Source organism: Triturus cristatus, chromosome 7 (genome assembly GCF_964204655.1).
Source record: "Triturus cristatus chromosome 7, aTriCri1.1, whole genome shotgun sequence".
Classification (NCBI taxonomy): Eukaryota; Metazoa; Chordata; class Amphibia; order Caudata; family Salamandridae; genus Triturus; species Triturus cristatus.
In genome coordinates, this window is record NC_140590.1 from 478,797,387 (window position 1) to 478,818,558 (window position 21,172).

General features: G+C 46.9%; 1 protein-coding gene across 1 annotated transcript in view; it reads right to left on the reverse strand.

Moving 5' to 3' along the window:
• Nucleotides 1-374: 374 nt before the first annotated feature.
• Nucleotides 375-21,172, reverse strand: part of LOC146809947 (uncharacterized) — a 128,551-nt gene continuing 107,753 nt past the window's right edge. The window contains exon 3 of the mRNA XM_085614925.1: nucleotides 375-394. Within this exon, the coding sequence (XP_085471051.1) occupies nucleotides 375-394 (20 nt within the window). The remainder of the gene's footprint in view (nucleotides 395-21,172) is intronic.

The following is a 21,172-nucleotide window of genomic DNA, read 5'->3' on the forward strand; positions in this document are numbered from 1 at the left end:
GGTTAGGTCACAATACTAAAAGTTCAAGTGCCTGACCACCAAATTTGAGTAAAAAAAGAAAGTATGACCAGAATGAAGACCCAAAAGAACCATAGAAACCAGTGAAAAAAGAGAGAGAAAAAGAGATTTAATAGAGACAATACTCAGAAAACATGCCAGAGTGATGTTAATTTGTTACACCAATAAAAAATAGAGCAACCGTTTCAAACCTCCCATGTGTCACGATAACTACAGAAAAGAATAAGAATCCAATTGAGACATGAATCTCATGCAAAAGAAGGGTTATATCAACCAAACCTTTTAGTTTTTCAAGAGAAGCTTGGTAATCCTGGAAAAGCTGAGTAAGTGGTAAAGTTATCAAGCAGGTAGCTCTTTTAGTTCCTTTTCAAAAAAGCTGTAACATAGGAAAAGTACAAATCTTGAGCCTCATGTTGATATTCAGTATATAGAGATTATATATACTTACTAGAGAATGCCCTTCAACATTTATGTAGGGGCCTATGATTATCACACAAGTAGTTAACTGGACCATTCGCTTGAAGAGCATTGTAAGTACCTAGCAAGCCATACAAAATAAGGACCATAAGAGTATGTTACAAGGTAATTGGTCTAAAACTAGTAAGTATGGCTATTTTAAATCCATTTGTTCAGACTTACATTTTGTGCTGTTCAAGTACTCCAGGATATGATGTTAATTACGTTAGCGGAGGATCACGAAGGCTATGATAAGCCCTTGAAGAAACTCTAAACAGACAATAAAGTAAATAAGGACATGCTGATATCGACATAGATAGCAATTAAGTGTAAACACAAAAGGCAGTCCAATTCCATCCCTTAATAAATAATGACGTCATAGCGAACACACAGTTTCTAATCTTGTGTTCACTGGGAACCCTATATAACAAGTCTAGGAGTGACGATTGTCCAAGAAGGGAATTCTAGAGGAATTATTGTGGCTAATATTTTAGTTGTCAACGATATGTAGATTTACAAATGTAACATCCTCCAATATATGACCTAATTTGAAGATGCATGTCAGAGATAAACCTCACAGCAAAAATGTTCGGAACGGATGATAGTCAAATACATACAATTCGTGATTTTTCGACTATCAATTATGTACACATTAAAAACAGTCACTTGGCTAAAAAGCCAAAAGAGGAAAGCATGAAATACACATAACGCTTTCCAGTGGTAAAACGGAACGATTTACAATAGTATGAACAGCAACCGGAGTAAGGTTTGACTCTTGTGCATTAAGAAGCTGCCCAAAGTAGATTACTTAAGGATGTCCCCACTCTTACCTATTAATTGCTAGCGCTGTCCTATGTCTCGGCCACCAATTATCTTAACCGCAGCAAACATTCGCCAAAGACTGTCTCTGCTCAAACTCGCCACTCGCAGACATCACCAGCTCATCCGCACCACCAAGAAGAAATCTCTGCGGGAACGACTGGACAAGAACGCCCATGACAGCAAGGAGCTCTTCAACATCGTCAAGGAGTTCTCCAACCCCAGCACCGGCAACAACGACATCACTCCCTCACAGGACCTCTGCGACTCCCTCGCCTCGTACTTCCACCGCAAGATCGCCGACATCCACAACTGCTTCGACATTTCACCCCCGCACCCATCGGTTGTACCTTCGCGCCCCGCCGCCACCCTCCAGACATGGACCGAGGTGACCCCCGAAGACACGTCACGCATGATGAACACCATCCACTCCGGATCTCCGACCGACCCGTGCCCCCATCATGTCTTCAACAAGGCAGCCTCTACCATCGCACCCCACCTCCGAGACATCATCAACACCTCCTTCAACACAGCAACCTTCCCGGAGAGCTGGAAGCACGCCGAACTCAGCGCTCTGCTGAAGAAACCAACAGCGGACCCGACCGACCTCAAGAACTACCGCCCCATCTCGCTCCTTCCTTTCCCGGCCAAAGTCATCGAGAAGGTCGTCAACAAGCAACTGGCAGCCTTCCTCGAGACGAACGGATCCCTCGACCCATCACAGTCCGGATTCAGAGCCAACCACAGCACCGAGACCGCCCTCATCGCAGCCACCGACGACATCCGAGCCCTGCTCGACAACGGCGAAACAGCGGCACTCATCCTCCTAGACCTCTCCGCAGCATTTGACACTGTCTGCCACCGCACACTAGCCCAACGCCTCAACGACACCGGCATCCAAGGGAAGGCTCTGGAATGGATCATCTCATACCTCTCCGGCAGAACACAGAGAGTACGCCTCCCTCCGTTCCGCTCCGAGGCCACCGAAGTCATCTGCGGTGTCCCGCAAGGATCGTCGCTCAGCCCTACTCTCTTCAACATCTACATGAAACCCCTCGCTGCCATCGCACGCCAACACAACCTCAACATCATTTCCTACGCCGATGACACCCAGCTGATTCTCTCCCTCTCCAGAGACCCCGACACCGCCAAAGCCAGCCTGCACGAAGGGATGACAGACGTCGCTGAATGGATGAACATCAGCCGCCTGAAACTGAACACGGACAAGACAGAAGTCCTCATTCTGGGACCATCACCCTCCGCATGGGACGACTCCTGGTGGCCCCCGGCACTAGGCACCGCACCTGAACCGACGGACCACGCACGCAACTTGGGCGTCATACTGGATTCCTCCCTATCGATGACCAGACAAGTCAACGCCGTCTCCTCAGCTTGCTTCCACAACCTCCGCTTGCTCCGAAAGATCTTCCGATGGATCCCGACCGAGACCAGGAAGACGGTCACCCACGCTCTCGTCACCAGCAGACTAGACTACGGAAACACCCTCTACGCCGGTACTACAGCCAAGCTTCAGAAAAGACTTCAGCGTATCCAGAACGCCTCCGCCCGACTCATCCTGGACGTCCCCCGACGCAGCCACATCTCGTGCCACCTGAGAGACCTGCACTGGCTCCCTGTCAACAAGAGGATCACGTTCAGACTCCTCACCCACGCACACAAGTCCCTCCACGACCTAGGCCCAGGGTACCTCAACAGCCGCCTCACCTTCTACACGCCCACCCGCCGGCTACGTTCCGCTAACCTCGCCCTCGCCGTCGTCCCTCGCATCCAGAGAGCCACCGCTGGAGGAAGGTCATTCTCCTACCTGGCAGCTAAGACTTGGAACTCCCTACCCGTCCACCTGCGGATGACCCAGGACCACCTGGCCTTCAGGAAACAGCTCAAGACCTGGCTGTTCGAGCAGTAGCAGACCCCCTTCCCCAAGCGCCTTGAGACCCTTACGGGTGAGTAGTGCGCGATATAAGTTCCATGATTGATTGATTGATTGCTTATGAGCTGTTTGGAACCCGGAAGCGGAAACCAATCATCCACTGGGTAACCATAGCGATCAACAAGCCTAACTACCTGCTTTGTGATCCATGTATAATAGAAGCAGCCATATTGGGTGTGAATTTCACTCACAAACCTGTGGTGACGCGCTCTAGTTGTTACAGAGCGCGCCAGGGGTATGCCGGGAAGGGGCGCGGCCAGATCTGAGATCGCCACGAGTTAACGCAGTGAAGCGGACGCGTCCCGGCGCTCGGGAACAATAGAGATAATGAACTCCTCTAAATGGTCTAGCGAGTTATTAGTGTGGGAGAACCACCACATAAATTGGCGACGAGTCCGGGATAACGTCACGACTGTCGACGGAGCAGCAAGTGTCCGTAACCACCGATCCCGAGTGCAGACCCGAGCGCGGCAGAGGAGCGCGCCTTACAGGCGCAGGTGGGCTCACCTGTTGATGAAAGGCGGTGCTGGGGCCGCGCACTTGGCCTCTCTCGCCGGCATCTCCGCACGGAGAGTAAGGACGGCCAGTGTCCATACAGCCCAAAGGGCACGCGAGGGCCTACAGAGGCAACTGAATACCAAGGCTTGTGGGCGAAGGTCCCGAAGCACCACCAGACGGAGTGGTCCAGTGGCACCGAAAGGAAGCAGAAGCCCAGTAGTGCACCGCTCCACAAAACAAAAGGCCAGAACTAGCAGCATCGCCCATAGTTAGTGCCCACGAGTGCACCGGGCACCGCAGGTCGGAGCTGCACAACCCTGCGCACGCCAGGGGAGGGCTACCCAGTGGTCATCACACCAAAAGGGAGCAACAGCACTGGCGGCCCCAGGATCATCGCGAGCAGGGCGAGGGAGGCCCTTCACCCACGCCACTCGGCGAGTCAGGAGAGCGGCAAGCACCAGGGAACCCACCAGGGATTGCACTAGACAAGGCCCTGCCCAGCGCAACGGGGGCAGAATGTGCGCGCAGGCGACTTCGCTCACCAACCTAGTCCCCTTCCTACCAAAGAGAGGCGAGCCGGCTATGCCATGGGAAGATTGGAAGCGGTATTTCCTGAATGACCTAGAGGCCTTAGAAGAAGAAGGCGAACGGGTGTTCTCCAGCTCAAGGAGAAAGAAAATACTTTTACACAACCTAGGTCCGGAAGGCATCAGAGTATACGACAACCTGGTGAAGATGACCAGGGCCGCGGATGACACAGACGAGTTCCAACACGCACTGGAAGATCTAGACCCTCACTACCACCCAGTGGTGTGCACAGCCATAGACAGATGCAACTTCTTCCAAAGGAAACAAAGCAGCAGTGAATCGATAGACGAGTATGTAGCAGCGCTACAGAAGTTAGCGGTGACGTGCAAATTCGGCACCCTCCACGACAAACTCATCAGAGATCAGATCATAATGCACACCGCCAATACGGCGATCCAAGAGAAGTTGTGGGTCAATGGAGATGCACCCCTGAAAGAAGTAGTAGCACTGGTGAAGAAGGCGGAATTATCAAAGAGATGCGCAGAAGCAGCGAAAAGAGAGAGCGGTGACAGAACGCCTGTATGCAAGATATCAGACAAAGACAGGCCTGAAACAACTCGACAACACACGCCGTCCAACACGAGGTACCCGAGGAAATACTCTCAGAAGGCTACAAGAACCCAGAGACCACAAGGAGAGAGCAAACACACGTGCTACAGATGTGGTAGTCAAACACATTCAAGCAACGATAAAGCCTTTCCAGCATTCAGAGCCAAGTGCTCCTACTGCCGAATAATGGGACACTATGAGAAGGTGTGCCGGCGCAAGCTCAGCAGGATGGAGGTGAAGTACGTCGCCCAAGAAGGGGACGGTGATGAGGAAGTCCGAGAAGGAGGTAACGAAGAAGACGAAGTCTTGTGCATAGACGACCAGGTCCTGGGAGTAAACTGCGCGAGATCCAAGAAACTGGCGTTACAGATGGCGATCGGAGGAGTACAAGTGGGCATGGTGGCAGATTCCGGCTCCCCATATACCATTATTCAACTAACCATATGGGAAAATGACTTCAAGCCTAGAGTGGGCAAAGAGCTACTCCCCACAGACATACACCCGGTCACATTCACAGGAGAACCCACACCCATGGTGGGGTACCGACCTTTGCTGTTGAAGTTCAAAGGAAGAACTGCAGAAGGAAAACTGTACGTGGCAGAGAAAGGTCCCTCCGTTCTGGGATGGATAGATCAGGGAGGCTTGGGAATTCAACTCAATCCAGGCGGGACCACCCAAGTGTTAATGGTAGACGCAGCCCAGGTACACGAAGAAAACAGATGGAAGAAAGAATACCCAGAAGTCTTCAAGGGAACAATAGGGCGGATGACGAAATTCATGCATAAGATATGCCTGAAGGCCGGGGCGAAGCCGGTAAGCCACAAGGCTCGCAACATCCTTTTCAGGAGCATGGAGGCTGTCCAAGAAGAATTGCAACGCCTAGAGAGAAACAGAGTTATAGAAGCCATCGAAAGTGCAGAGTGGCTCGCACCACTGGTGGTCGCACAGAAACCCAATGGGAAGGTGCGCCTGTGCGTGGATTTGAAGGAGCTCAATAAGAACATCTTGGTGGATAAATTCCTGCTACGACGGATAAACGAGATGTTGGCAAAAACGAAGGGAGTCAAGTGGTTCTCAACAGTGGACCTCACCTCCGCGTACCATCAAATTGCCTTGCACGCGTCCTGCAATCACCTAACATCGTTCATCACGCCTTTCGGCTGTTTCTCAGGATGCCGTTCGGACTAGCCTCAGCGGCTGCGGTGTTCCAAAAGCTCATGCACCGATTGTTCCAGAAGGTGGAAGGAGTCCAGTACTTTCAGGATGACATCCTCGTCATGGGGAAATCAAAGGAGGACCACGATGAGAAATTGCATACCATCTTGACGATACTGGCACAAAATGGTCTCACCGCCGAATGGGAAAAAATGCAGATTCGGCGTAGGGTCAGTGACGTACTTGGGCCACGAAATCAGCGGAAAGGGGATAGAACTGAAATGAGCCAACGTTGCGGCCATCAAAGAAGCGCCTACACCCAAAAGGAAGGAAGACGTTCGTTCCTTCCTTCTTAGGCATGGCAGAGTACTACAGCAATTTTGTCCCTCACTTTGCGTCCAAAACACACCACTTAAGAAAGCTCCTGAAAGAACGAAGAGCAAGAAGAATTCGAGATGTTAAAACTAGACATCTGTTCCGCCATTCCTCTTAAGGGGTTTGACCAAGAAGCCCTGTCCATACTAACCACCCACGCCAGTGACAAGGGACTGGGTGCGGTGCTGATGCAGAGATCCCAGGACGGAGAAGTCACCACAATCAGCTTTGCCTCGCGGTCCTTAGCAACCAACGAAGAGAAATTCAGTGTGTTAGAGAAAGAGATGCTGGCAACCGTTTGGGCCATGGAACGGTTCAGACAGTTTCTTTGGGGTTCCAATTTTCTACTCCGCACGGATCACAAACCACTGGTGGGAGTCCTGACATCAAGTGGACACGCCCATGCGACCCCCCGCATTGCGAAGATGACCCTGAGACTACTGGATTATGTGTACGAGGTGGAGTACCTCCCTGGGACCAAAAACAAAGTAGCTGATTTTTTGAGCAGTGCAGCTGCAATGGAGCCAGCGGCGGATCAAGTGCCCTCAGAATGGGAAGGCTACATGGTAGCACTCACACAAGACCACGAAGGAGCGGTCAGCGCACAAGAATGGGAAGAAGCGTACGCAGCTGACGAGACCCTAGGAGCGGTGAAGAGTTACGTAACCCAAGGGTGGCAAGACAAGAAGCACCTTAATAGTGAATTGAGGAAGTACTGGGAAGTCCGGGAGGAACTATCCATCGGAGACAATGCAGTGTTCCTACTGAGAGGGGATAAGGTAGTCCCTCCGCAACCCTTGGTGAATCATCTTCTAACCATCCTACATGAAGGACACCTTGGTGTCATGAAGACCAAGGCAAGAGCGAAGCAGGCATACTGGTGGCCAGCAATGGACGGACAACTGGAGAGACACGTCAGAACGTGCGAACAGTGCAACCGGGCAGACAAAACACAACTATTACTGCGCCCGCCACTAGGAAAGTTCACCTGTCCGTACATCCCGTGGGAAATGCTTTCGGTGGACATGCTGGGGCCCATTCTGAATGCGGAGAGTGTGCCCAAATAAGCCATAGTATTAGTAGACAGATGCTCTAAGTGGCCTGAGGTGGAAGTATGTGAAACGGCTGACACCTTGGCCGTGCTGGCTTTTCTCACCACCACATTCTTGAGAGAAGGAATTCCAAAGGTGATTACCTGCGACAATGGACCACAATTTGTGTCAGCAAAATGGAGCACGTTCATGGACCGCAATGGAATAGAGGTCAAACACACTCCTGTCTACCACCCGGCGGGGAATGGACTAGCAGAGAGGTTCAATCGAGTAATTATGGGATCGGTACAAGCAGCGATAAGCGCAGGACTAAACTGGGAAAAAGAGCTCCAACGGATGCTGTGGGCCTATCGAATCACCCCGACAAACACCGGATACAGCCCATTCAAAATACTCCGTGGGCGCGATCCTTTCACAAAGGACAATCTGGCATGGAAACAAATCCTCGTACAAAGCAGGTGGTCCCCAGCGGTGGTGCGATGCAACATTGACAAGGCGCAAGCCTTGTACACCGAGTACTACAACAAACGACGTAACATCAATGAAGTAACCCTAGAAAGGGGAGAGTGGGTTAGAGTGAAACAGGCAATTCTGAAGAGGAAAGGAGACAGTAAATTCAGTCCACCATTGCAAGTCGTAGAGCCTTACACCAGGTCGGCCCTGTTGAGCAATGGGAAGATATGGTCACAGGATAGGATGGCGAAGTGCATCAAAATCATGAAGTGGGAAGATCCGGAGAATAGAAGGTTGCCCATCCCAGAGGAAGGAAGTGAGCCTGAGATAGAACAAGAACAGGAGAAGACAGCACAAGGGCCCGCCACTCCAAAGCGAGGTAGGGAAGATCAAGACATCTCAGAAGAGAATGGAGGCGTTGAAACAACCAGTCAGCTTACACCGAAGAACCCAAACGTCAGGGTAAAGGGGAGAGAGACGCAAGGGGACGCAAAGGTAGGAGGAGAACTGGCATGGGACCAGAGTGCCGCTCACGTCCCTACACAGACCCGTACAAGACTGGACAGACTGATCAAGGAGCCCAAGAAGTTTGAAGACTTTGACATACGAATCAAGTAAGACTGTATATGTTTATGCTCACAGTGTGCTGTTGTTTGGTGAGTCTAAAGGGGGAAGATATGTGGTGACGCGCTCTAGTTGTTACAGAGCGCGCCAGGGCTATACCGGGAAGGGGCGCGGCCAGATCTGAGATCGCCGCGAGTCAACGCGGTGAAGCGGACGCGTCCCGGCGCTCGGGAACAATAAAGATAATTAACTCCTCTAAATGGTCTAGCGAGTTATTAGTGTGGCAGAACCACCACAGAACCGATTTTAATAAATCCGGAAGACCACGAAACAAACGTAAAAAAGTACCTAAAAAAATCCATTAACACTGATCGTTTAAGGCTATCTCAACATATTGGACTGACGGTATGTGACCGGACAGCCAAAATAAGAAGGATACCGACTATCCTTTTGTAAGTCATTAGGAATTTGGGTATCTGATGACTAGCGTCATGTCAGAAAATAATAAATAAAAAGCCACAGCCACTATATATATATATACAGTTTTCAATAATTTTGAAAAGAAAGCACAGACAGGAAACAGTGCCCATATTGCATGCTCATTAAGAGGAAATAAACAAGAGTGAAAGTGTGAACCCCATTAGTTTTTCAGAAAATTGGAGAAAACACTGGTCATTATTTCGAATATTCAAATATGTGCATAGCGACTATCTTGCTAACATAAAAATGCCTTAATAACGTAAATGCAAGTAATGAATACATCATATTTTCAATTTTGTTATCGTCGAAACGAACAACATGCACAATTTCAATGAGTTATACCAAAACCCTGCTAACAATATAGAACAGACTATGTATAAAGTATTACAGAGTTATCATATAATATATCATTCCAATACAAAAGGTTAACATCCAAGATCCTTCCATTAAAAGGAATACAAATGATTTGAAAGACACATTCAAATTTCTTTAGTGCAGGACAATACAGTATATTTAAAATTCTACCAAGACCCATTTAACAACAACAGGCAGAGTATAAACAGCCCAACAGTATATTTAAGAACCGGTTTATACCCGGACTGGTAGATATCTGGAGACTGCATAAAGCCACAACAAGAGAGGGCACACATGCCACGCCTGCGTACAACAGCTGGTACAGACTGGACTATTGGCTGCTAAGCGAGAGTGCAGCGCAGTGGGTGACGAAGGTTGCCAATCATCCACGGACGCTTTCGGACCACAATCCTGTGCAGCTCACCCTGCACATCCCCACTCTCACCCGTCGCCCGTTCACATGGCGCTTCCGAGCAGAAGCGCCCCTCGACCCAGTATACAATGACACCGTTCGCAAGGCAATAGAGAATTAGTTTTTAGAGAACAAGGGCACTGTTGATAGCACCGCCACATTATGGGAGGCGTTCAAAATAACGATTCGGGGAGTTTGCATGAGCACTACTGCAGGCATATTGAAGGATCTAAGAGTGCAACTCAGCAAACTAGAAGCCACTCTAACAGGCCTCGAGATAGAATATACAGTTAACCCCTCCCTCGATACGTTATCACGCATCCAAACTTTGATTCATGAGTACGACACGGCTGCGGAAACGGAAATACGATATGTCAACCGTAGACATATGGCCAGGCGATATGGGGAGAGCAGGAGACTGAGCCACACACTGGCTGGAAAGATTAAAGCACGCGAAGACCACCACCATGTTGATAAAATAGTCGACTCACACGATGTGGAGCACTACACTCCATTGAGTATATTAGAACAGTTTAGGGAATATTACGCTGGAATGTATACATCCTGCGGGACAGGACCGGAATCCGCATCCGAAGAGTAATTGGAAAATATTGCTTGCGCATGGCTGGCTGATGGACATAGAGAGTACTTAAGTCAACCGCTGGACGTCCTGGATATTAAGACCGCGATACGTGCTCTACCGAACGCTAAGGCTCCGGGACCAGACGGGCTGACTGTGGAGTTTTACAAAGCATACGTGGATCTTCTGGCTCCGTATTTATTGGAGATGTATGCTGAGGCCCATGAGGCTGATGTGCTACCTCCGTCCCTCAGGTAGGTTCTTATCATTACCCTCTTGAAGAAGGATAAGGCTCCGGAGGCCTGTGAATCTTATAGGCCTCCGTCTTTGATCAGCATAGACGCAAAGATACTGGCTAAGATCCTTGCCATGAGACTTCAGCCATTAATGCCGTGCTTGGTCTTGCCAGACAATTCGGGTTTTATTCCGGAACGCTCCTCATCTCACAATTTGAGAACCATCTTTGCTATGATGCATGTTCTTGACCCTGACCTGCGCGCTGCGACGGTCATGCTTGACGCAGCCAAAGCGTTTGACTCTATAGAATGGAATTACATGTTTCGCATCCTACAACGTATGGGCTTCCCGCCAGTGTTCTTGATGTGGATTAGGATTCTGTATGCAGATCGTCGGCTAGAATTCGAATTGGGGGACTAACATCTGAGGCGTTTCCTATTGCGAGAGGTACCCCACAGGGCTGCCCCTTGTCGCCACTGCTCTTTGCCATTGCCATTGAGCATGCGTGATACGGCAGAGACACAGAGAAACCGCCCTGAATTTTAACCACAGACCGGTCGGCATCTCGTTTTATGCCGATGACATGCTTTTGTCTCTGAGAAACACCGAGCGCTACTTGGCACAGGTGCTACGGGAATATACTAGATTAGGATTGATCTCAGGCCTAACTATCAATTGGGATAAGTCATTCATCATCCCTTTGACTGCAGTCACTTCAGCACCTCCTCTGGGATACCCGATGATATGGACCGCAGACGCAGGCAAGTACTTGGGAATCTGGGTCCACCGGGACCCTGAGACAGTGGTTAGGGAGAACTATGGGCGGTCTTGCACCGCGCTGGATCATCAAATACACACATGGATAGCACTGCCATTGTCCCTTGCGGACCGCATTGCTATCGTCAAAATGGTGGTGATTCCCCGCTTCCTTTATCTTTTCTCCAACATCCCAATTCAACTGACGCAGAGATTTTTCATCGTGCTACACACCTCTATACTCAGGCTGATCTGGGGAGGTAAGCAGGCCCGAGTGGCCTGGGACATTCTCACACTAGACTATGCTAAGGGGGGCTTCAGTGTGCCGGATCTGTATATATATTACCTCAGTGCACAGGAGCAATATGCGTACTACTGGATAAATACACACAACTTCATACCCCACGTGGTGGTTGAGGACGGAGATGCGTCGCCGGTTCCTCTCCGCAGTATCATCACACACATGCGGCACAACACCCCATTAACGGAAATTGACACAATTGACACTACGATAGCGGCCTGGCGTGCTATTGGGCAGCTAGCGAACAAACTACCACTCTACGCCCCTGCGATGACACTCGACTATCATGCTGCGCTCTCGGTGACACAAGAAACTGGCCCCATGCTTTTGCTCAGGGAGGCGGTACGGACTACATTGCAAGACCTCTACCCGGGCGGCTCTTTCCTGACCCCCACAGATCTACAATACATTATCAATCCCACGCTGCTTTTTCGATTTGCCATCCACAGACTGCGACATGCCATCAAAACGCATTATCCCGCATACCCTGCTGAACCGCCGGCTCTTCAATCCCTTCAAATGCTACTGACCACTCCCACACGTAAGAAACTAATCACGAGGCTGTACAGGGCAATAAGAGATGAGAAGATTGGTAAGCCAGATGTGAGTTTGGCGAGGTGGAACGCGGTGCTGCCCGCATCTCTGACGCCGCAGCCTTGGGAGCATGTGTGTAGTCTCACTAGCAAACTCTTCCCCAACGGGAATCTCCGCATCATACACTTTAAATACTTACACCAAACATACCACACACCCCTGCGTCTATACAAATTTGGTCTGAGGGACAAAAGCAGATGTAAACGCTGTGGGCAGATGGAAGCTGACTTTATGTATCTTGTCTGCGAGTGCGGGAGGGTGGCTGGCTACTGGGAGCGTGTGGTGCAACAAATAAAAGAAATGTCTGGATCGGATGTCCAGTGTACGGCTTTAGTCTGTCTGCTGAGCTACGTCCCCCATGTAAAAGGAGTCTTGGGGAAATTTGTACTTATTGCCCTGCTCATGGCTAAGAGAGGAGTTGCCATAACATGGTGCAGTAGACGAGCACCGAGTGTTGAGAATTGGAAAAGAGACATGGTTTACTGTAAAGAGACGCTGGAACTATATGCTGAGGAATTGCCGCTGTCTTCTAAACCCAGGGACATTTGGGAGCCGTTGCATATTTATTTGCAAAGACAATCCAGTGCAGACACACAGAGTGCAGCGGATTAAACTTTGGGTGTATAAGTGACTCGTCCGACTTATGGAACATTGGCTGTGGAAATCTGATTTGTCATATCTTTTTATTCTGGTTTGATTTGATCAAGTGTCATATCGGGCTGTGCTAAGGCAAATGACAGTTTGTAACGAAGAATTGCTGTTAATTATTTATGAAGTGCAAATAAAAGGATTTTTTTTTTAAAAACTATCAAAAATAAATACAACAGTAGCAATGAAAGTGATAAGTAAATGAAATATTAAGACGATTTGCAAGATTGAGATGATATTTCAATAACTGATACAGCAAACAAATGATGGACGGACTGCTGACAATGCAAACATTCTCCCCAGTCAAAGGATCTGGGTTAAATCCATTGTTCTTTTGCCCACTACGCCACCACAGTTTAGACCCAGCCATATGCAAATCTTGACCCTGTGACCCATGGGAACAGTCCAGACCAAACTGCCAGGCCAGGTCCTCCCTGGACCGGAAACAAGCATCCTGGGACCGGTTTCAGGGTATGTCACCCTTCTTCAGCCAGGCTAGCTTGAATCCAGTGGCACAGTGAGCAAGGGACCCACGCCTGGGCATACCAATCCCATTTAGTGCGAAAAGTGTTACAGCATACAAATGATGGACGGAATTCTGACAATGCAAACATTCTCCCCCAGTCAAAAGATCTGGGTTAAATCCATCATTCTTTTGCCCACTACGCCACCCCAGTTTAGACCCAGCCACATGCAAATCAGTCTTGACCCTGTGCCCCATGGGAACAGTCCAGACCGAACTGCCAGGCCAGGTCCTCCATTTGTCACCCCGCGTGGGACGGGTATGCCCAGACGTGGGTCCCAAGCTCTCCATGCCACTGGAGTCAAGCTATCCTGGCTGATGAGGGCTGAAAGCCTGAAACCGGTCCTAGGATACATGTTTCCAGTGCAGGGAGGACCTGGCTTGGCAGTTCGGGCTGGACTGTTACCATGAGGCACAGGGTCACGACTGATTTGCGTATGGCTGGGTTCAAACTGGAATGGCATGGTGAGCAAAAAAACGATGGATTTAGGCCCAGATCTCTGTACTGGAGTGAATGTATGACATTGTTGTGCATTCTGTCCATCAACTTTTTTTTTGCATTTGTCACTACGAGTGGGACGGGTATGCCCAGACGTGGGTCCCGTGTTCTCCGTGCCACTGGAATCAAGCTATCTTGACTGAAGAGGGGTGAAACCCCGAAACCGGTCCCAGGATGCTTGTTTCCAGTCCATGGAGGACCTGGCTTGGCAGTTCGGACTGGACTGTTCCCATGGGGCACATGGTCAAGACTGATTTGCATATGGCTGGGTTCAAACTGGAATGGCTTGGTGAGCAAAAGAACGATGGATTTAGGCCCAGATCTCTGTACTGGGGTGAATATATGACATTGTTCTGCATTCTGTCCATCAACTGTTGTTTTTGAATTTCAATAACTGATTGCATCAAATGATTAAATCAGTCTTTGGTAACCAACCCCCCTCTCTTCTAGTCCCTAGCTAAACTTTATTAGGACCAAAATGCCTTTCTCAGTTTCTTTAGACGGCCTCTAACCTGTTAGTACTATTTTTTTAAACACATTTTATTGATTTTGCAATTCAAACAGAAAACAGGGCCTATGGGGCCAACACATATCAGAAAAATTGCAAACTAAATTACAAGGTAAAATTCAAATGCCTGCACGTATATATCCCGCCTCCCTCCTACTCAACATCCATCTATAAAGCATAATAGAAATCCACGTGCGAGAGTCAGTATCCCCCACCCACCCTGACCATCTTCAACCCATAAATGCCTGGATTTCATCATCAAGTGATTGATACCTTGGATGAACAGGTTCCAATTCTATGCCCCGATAATCTGCCATTACATGCCATATCTTGTGGTGCTTTTGGGTACAACCTCTTGCTTTATAAACTGCCAAAGTCACACCCAAATACGTCCTGCAAGACACAGGTTGTGCAGCCTTTGCATTGCTTAACATGTCCATTGCCAGGTAAATTGTGTCTCCATTGGTGCATGTGAAGTCAATGCTAGCATCATCATGTCCAACTTATGCAGAAGGATAGTTAAAAAAAGAAGTTCATCTGGGAACATTTAATTATGAGAAAACGAACTCTGTTAAATTTCGCAACCCCTCTCTTTCTAACAACAACAATGGGAGGAGGTCACGGCCAAAGCATTACCATCTTTCCATTATATAAACAGATATGAGATGGTTTTAGTGGTAATTTGTATTCATACTGAATTTTTTCCCAGCTCCATAATTGACTTCTGGGCTTTCCCATTAAGTTTGGGTTTGAAGGAGCACGGATGACATCCATATGCGGTAAACATCATTTACCATGCATGCAATACAACACATACCATTACAACATGGTCATTACAACTACCGCGTTGTTACGTTGCATACCATTACAACGCAAGTCATTACAATGACTTACTGTAGGGGGCAAAAGGTGTTGGTTTAAAATCCAACACCTTCCCTACTGTTGCACAGACTGGAGTTGGATTGGTAAATTATACTATTCCAAAATCCAGCGCCCCCCTAAAGCAAGTCATTGTAATGACTTGCGTTGTAATGGTATGCGATGTGCCAACGAGGTTGTTGTAATGACCGCGTTGTAATGGCATGCCTTGTAAACACATGCAATGTAATGTGGCCTATTCCTATGTGCAAGTGTAAAGTTGCTGATTCAGGCATGCAGAGGCTTGGTGTGGTGTCCAGATATCTGCAAGTGGTGTGCCACCTTGCACACCATCATCTTTTCTTTTACTGTCCAAAGGCACAGAGGATTCAGAAACTGATCTAAAACTTCCCCGTTTTATACTTCAGTGGATAATCCTCCTAAAGCTATGTATGTTTGCTCCTAAGTTACTCGGTTGTCCTTGCTGCTGCCAAAGATGTTGGCCCAGCTTCCAACAATGCAGAGTGCAGATTACAATCTGCTGCCTCTTGTTCTGTCTACAGGCAAGGGTAAATGAGAAAGAAGGCCGTTGGCCAAACGTGCATTTGCTGATGAAATACAAATGTTCAAACGTAACAATATTATTTTCAATATACTTCATCCTACAAATGCTATCCAGATCTCTAATTTTGCACATGACACCTGAGCCAGGATGGGAAATGTACTTGCACTTCTCTCTTCCCTCTTTTTTCAGAAAAACATGCCTAATTAGGCGAGTGGTCCCCCTGTAAGGTAGAGGTTAGCCTGTGAGGCAAATTCATGTTTAACTCGAATCGTAGGGGCTTGGGGGGCTTAGATGACAGTGCGGACATCTAGTTAAGCTCTGCCCACGACGAGACATGCCTGACCCTGACTTGGCGCCCGCCGTTTTAGTAGAGGTGCAACATACAGGAGTTAAGCTACTGTAAGATGGCAGCCAAGCTACATACCCCTTCCCATTATGCCATCCTCTTCATATCCACCCTCCCATTTTTCTGGACTCAAGACTTTCCTTCACTTCATGATCTTCATTCTAATTCCGGCGGAACCCGAACCACATGGCCGATTCCCGGTGGACCTGCACTGTCAGATAAAGGGGAGATTGGCTCCAGCGCACCGCTATGAACGTCACCTACCCAGCGGACTTCGGACATATGTCTCGTTGTTATCCCTCGCTACTGCCCCCCCCCCCCCGTGAACTTCCAGCTCTCTTGGTCTTTTAGGGTTGTGACGTTTGTGTTTGCTAGTCACTCGTGTCTTGACTTTGCAATCATTTTGTAATTTATGGGAATTCTTGTAACTTGCAACTCGCTTCTTCCTTATGTAAAACGCTCTGATACCTTCGGGTCTAGCCAGCACTATATAAAACTCATAAAACAAATAAATAGGCAACATTTGATGGCTTTTTTAACATCTAAAGCAGCCAAATTGGCAAAACGATCATGCAACTTCTGTTGAGCTTGAGGAGGAGGTCAGCCTCATCCACAAGCAGTACAAGATGGGTATCACATGGCAGATGTCAGTTGTGACAAGGTCCACTTTGTCCCTCACAGACTTAAAAGACTACCAGAGGATATCATGCCTTGCTAAATAATCTGTTGAAAGTCGCCTCTTATTTCTTATGAGATGATAAAAAACTGATTTAATGAATTTCCACTAGCATCGGTCATAATAATTGATTAACAACAGCAGAAGTAGTCTGGAAGCACGAGCATGAGTGGCCTTCTCAAAGCATGGAGGATTAGATGGAGTGAAACCTATTAGATTGAACCAGAGAGCCTACCTTATGATTCTTTTTCAAGAACTCTCGACCAGAATTCTTAACCAATTGTTGTTTAACTGGTCAAACTGAAAGGGGATTGAAGGAATCAATGATCAGTTCTAAAACTCCTAAAAACAAAGGAACTATTTGGCATGATTGTGGCTTCATTGGCTTCATATGAATACTTTCAAAGATGACAGGCATTGGCACGTTAGGTGTCATAGCTTGGATATTAATCTCAAAGGGCCTTGTTAGGTTCTGGGGACCATCTCCCAGGACCATTTCTATAATTTACACAGCCCCCCTCCCCGAACCTTTTTAGGCACTGGGGACCCCATCAACCATGGCGTTTTTATTTTTTAAACAAATGGAATGGGGGCCATTGTTGTGTGCAGATTTAGATTCCGTATATAGCTTTCCCGATTTAGGCCCTTATATAGGCCCTTATATAGGTTCAATTCACATTGCCCTTATTTGGACATAGAAATATGGCCCTTATTTAGACATTGTCCGTACAAACCAAACACTGGCATGGCCACCTACATCCGTCCATCCACGTCACAATGAATTCTTGGAAAACCAGACTCTTAAGCCTTTAGGAATTTCCCTCAGCTTGAATATTGATTTTTCCAAGAACTCATTAAGTATGCATGAACATCTATCCCTTAGGGATTCATTCATGACGTTCCTCTGCCCGACTTTTACGTCAATACTGGCATTCCTAGACACCTTCAAGGTATAAATATACCAGCACTTGCCTTGGCAAATTGCAGATCCCGGAGGATTCGATCCAACCCAGACTACGCGGTTTGCCATGGCAATGGCAAGTTCGGAAGGACATCGAGTTCCAGCCTGATGCACTGACCTCATGCTGCCATCCTCCTCGCAGAGAATCCAGCTCCAGTGCTCTCTGACTTTCCTTGCGGGGATTTAGACTATCGAGTCCAGAAAAGAGATTACAATCTCTCTCATTCTCAGGTATGGAGCTGACTAGAATTTAGAGAAACTTTTGTCAACTCTTGGCTAAACTAAAATATAGCTAGCTATACTTTAGCAATAGCACCTACTTCAAACCTCGTACTGCACTTAGGTTAGGTACACTGGGGTAGAACAATTTAGAAGCATCAGATGCTTATCACATTTTAGCATTGTTATTTATGTATGTATTTTGATTAATACATGTCATAGCTACAAACCATGCTATTGCAGTATTATTTTATCTTACTAATAACCTCGTACATATTGTACTTCGCAGTCTGTCCTACGATTGTAGCAATTCATATCTCTTGCATGAGAAATAAGACTGTTCAATAAACCCTTCTATTGAAACGCCTGTCTCTCTATTTCTGTGCAACTCTGTAGAAGCGAAGCATGCACGATTGCCTGAGTGAAACTGTTATCTATCGTTTTTAATCCTGGTCATATGATTGGAACAAATCTGTGAGTCTGAATCAGCGGATTCGCTGAGAATTTTATAAGTTACTCCGAATACACCCCTACATTGTCATTAATGACATCAGTGTGAGCACATTTAAAGATATATGTTAACCACCTTATATTTGTTTCTCAACAAAATTACCCATTTTACGAGTTTCACAAATCTGCGAATTTACCAACCAGATTCGCAAATTAACTCAAAATCATACCCAAAACTTGTCTTCCGATTGGATACATTAAGACCCACCCATGCACATGGAAAACCACACCCAAGAACAGTTACTTCTCCGGTGAAGTCTCTAGAAGGAGGATGGAGGATTGAGAACCAATGGTATTCTGTTTTTTTACAATAGCTGAAGCTACATCATCCGTCGAGATGAGCACCCACAACCTGTTGTGGATGAGGAGGAATACACACCACCTCGCAGAAAAGAAAATTATGTGCGGAAGCACTTTACTGTACCTTCTGGAGAAAAGAAGGTAACAGCAAAATATGTGCAGTGCAATATATGCAGCAAGCAGTTATCCAGAGGCACTGCAAAGAAGTATTCACATGAGACAAGCTATCTGACAGATTTGGTGTAATTCCATTCAGCAGTTTTTGCTGTAGCCTTGTCTAAAGAAGTCGATGGAAATTGCATGGAGATTTTGCATTTGGGACCCCGCTTTTTTCTCGGCTACTGCTTGACAGTTTACCCCATGCTTCAGGGCCAGCTCACCCCCAGCGTGAGCACAGAAATCTGTGTTTGCTCTAGCTTGGCAGGAGCATTTTTAAATCTCCTGCTAAGCAGAAGCAAACACCTTGGGGCATATTTATGACCCAGTTTGCCACTAAAAGTGGTGCAAAAGCTAAGCAAACCGTAAGTCATATTTTTGAAGCCATGCAAGGCCACTTTGCATGGCTCCAAAGTGTTGGAGTAACGCAGTGCATATCGATGTGTTGCATTATTTTGCCCTGTGTAGGCACTACATGGACTTTGCGTGGGTGTTCCGGCGCAACTTCCATGATTTTTGATGCATTTCAGATTTACAAGACCTTATTAATCTGAAAATGCGCCAAAAAGATACAGAGGCATAACGAGGAAAAATATGTTTATTTCTCATCATCTTTTCCTCTTTCTATGTGTGCCTCATTCTGCAGAACACATAAAAAGAGGAAAAAGTCTCTTAGGATTGTTTTTTTGCAGGAAGGTGCCTCTTCCTGCACAAAAACAATTCTGCGTACAACACAGGCACCCTTGCACCATGGTATAACAGTACCTGCTTTGGCACTAGGCTGCCAAAACAGTGCCAACACAAAGGGAAAGGACAGGAATGCGCTGTATTGGATAAATACAGTGCATTTCTACCAGTTCCCTGTTACTTAGGGAATTGCAGTAAGTAGACTTGACGCGCTGCCCTATGCTACTAAACTCGTAAATGTGGCCCCAAGTCTGCTGCCAACTGACAGAAACTTCAAAAATGCTCATGCCCGCTGGGAGCAGACTTCAGATCTGTTTCCCTGAACTCACACAGACACTCACTACCCAATACAGCCACTCACACACCCATTCACTTACCCATACACCTACTTACACAGCCACTTACTTACCCACACAGCAGCTTACACACCCAGTCACTCACTCATTCAGCCACTCAGTCACCCTTACAGCCACTCACACACCCATACAGCCACTTGCACAGCCAACCACTCACCCATACAGCCACTCACACACCCACTCACTCATCAATACAGCCACTCACTGATCCATACAGCTAGTCACCCACCCATGTATTCACCCATTCAGCTTCTCACACACCCACTTATTCACAGATACAGCCACTCATGCACCCAGCCAGCCATTCACACACTCACTCTCAAACAGATATAGAGAGTCACACAACCAGTCAGATCACGTATGTTAGGAATTGTATCTCTTATTAGTAGTACAGAAAGAATAGTAATTCAAAGTATACAGTAGGTTAGATGTATCTTTAAGTCTCAGAAACATTTACAAAATACACTCACTGGAGGATGTCATGAGTGATGTCATTTGAGATGTGATCAGTGATGTCACTGACCATGTCATGAGTGATATATTATGTGAGGTCATAAGCAGTGCATTGTGTGGGCGAAAGTTATAGTTAGCTCAGTAAACTATAACTGCTGAATTTCACTAGTTTTGTATGAGTTAAATCTGAGCCTAACTGTAACGTCCTTGTAACCTTTGTGTTTTTTCAGTGAATTTCCAAGGTTTTTTAAATTTTATTTTCTAACTCAAATGTCCCTGTAACCTTTGGATTTTTAAGTGAATTTCTAAGGTTTTTCAAATTCCATTAATAAAGTATCATGTCCCTCTAATGCTTATTTATATTTAGTTAATTTGTAGGGTCTATTTTTAATACTAAGTGTATTATAATATATTTAGATTTATTAATTAAAATAATTGTACTGTAGGCATTCTTTTTTTGAAAATAAACTTTTTATACTTTTAAAAACATAAAAATCACATATGTACCTAATGGAAAGTATATGAAGGTTTTTAAATGTAATGAAACAAATGTGATTTTTTTTTAATTTCTTTTTTTGAGTACTGTGGTACCCTCGGGGCCCGTAAACATAGACGGACTGCTACTCTATTGTTTTTAATCCTGGTCATATGATTGGAACAAATCTGTGAGTCTGAATCAGCGGATTCGCTGAAAATGTTATAAGTTACTCCGAAT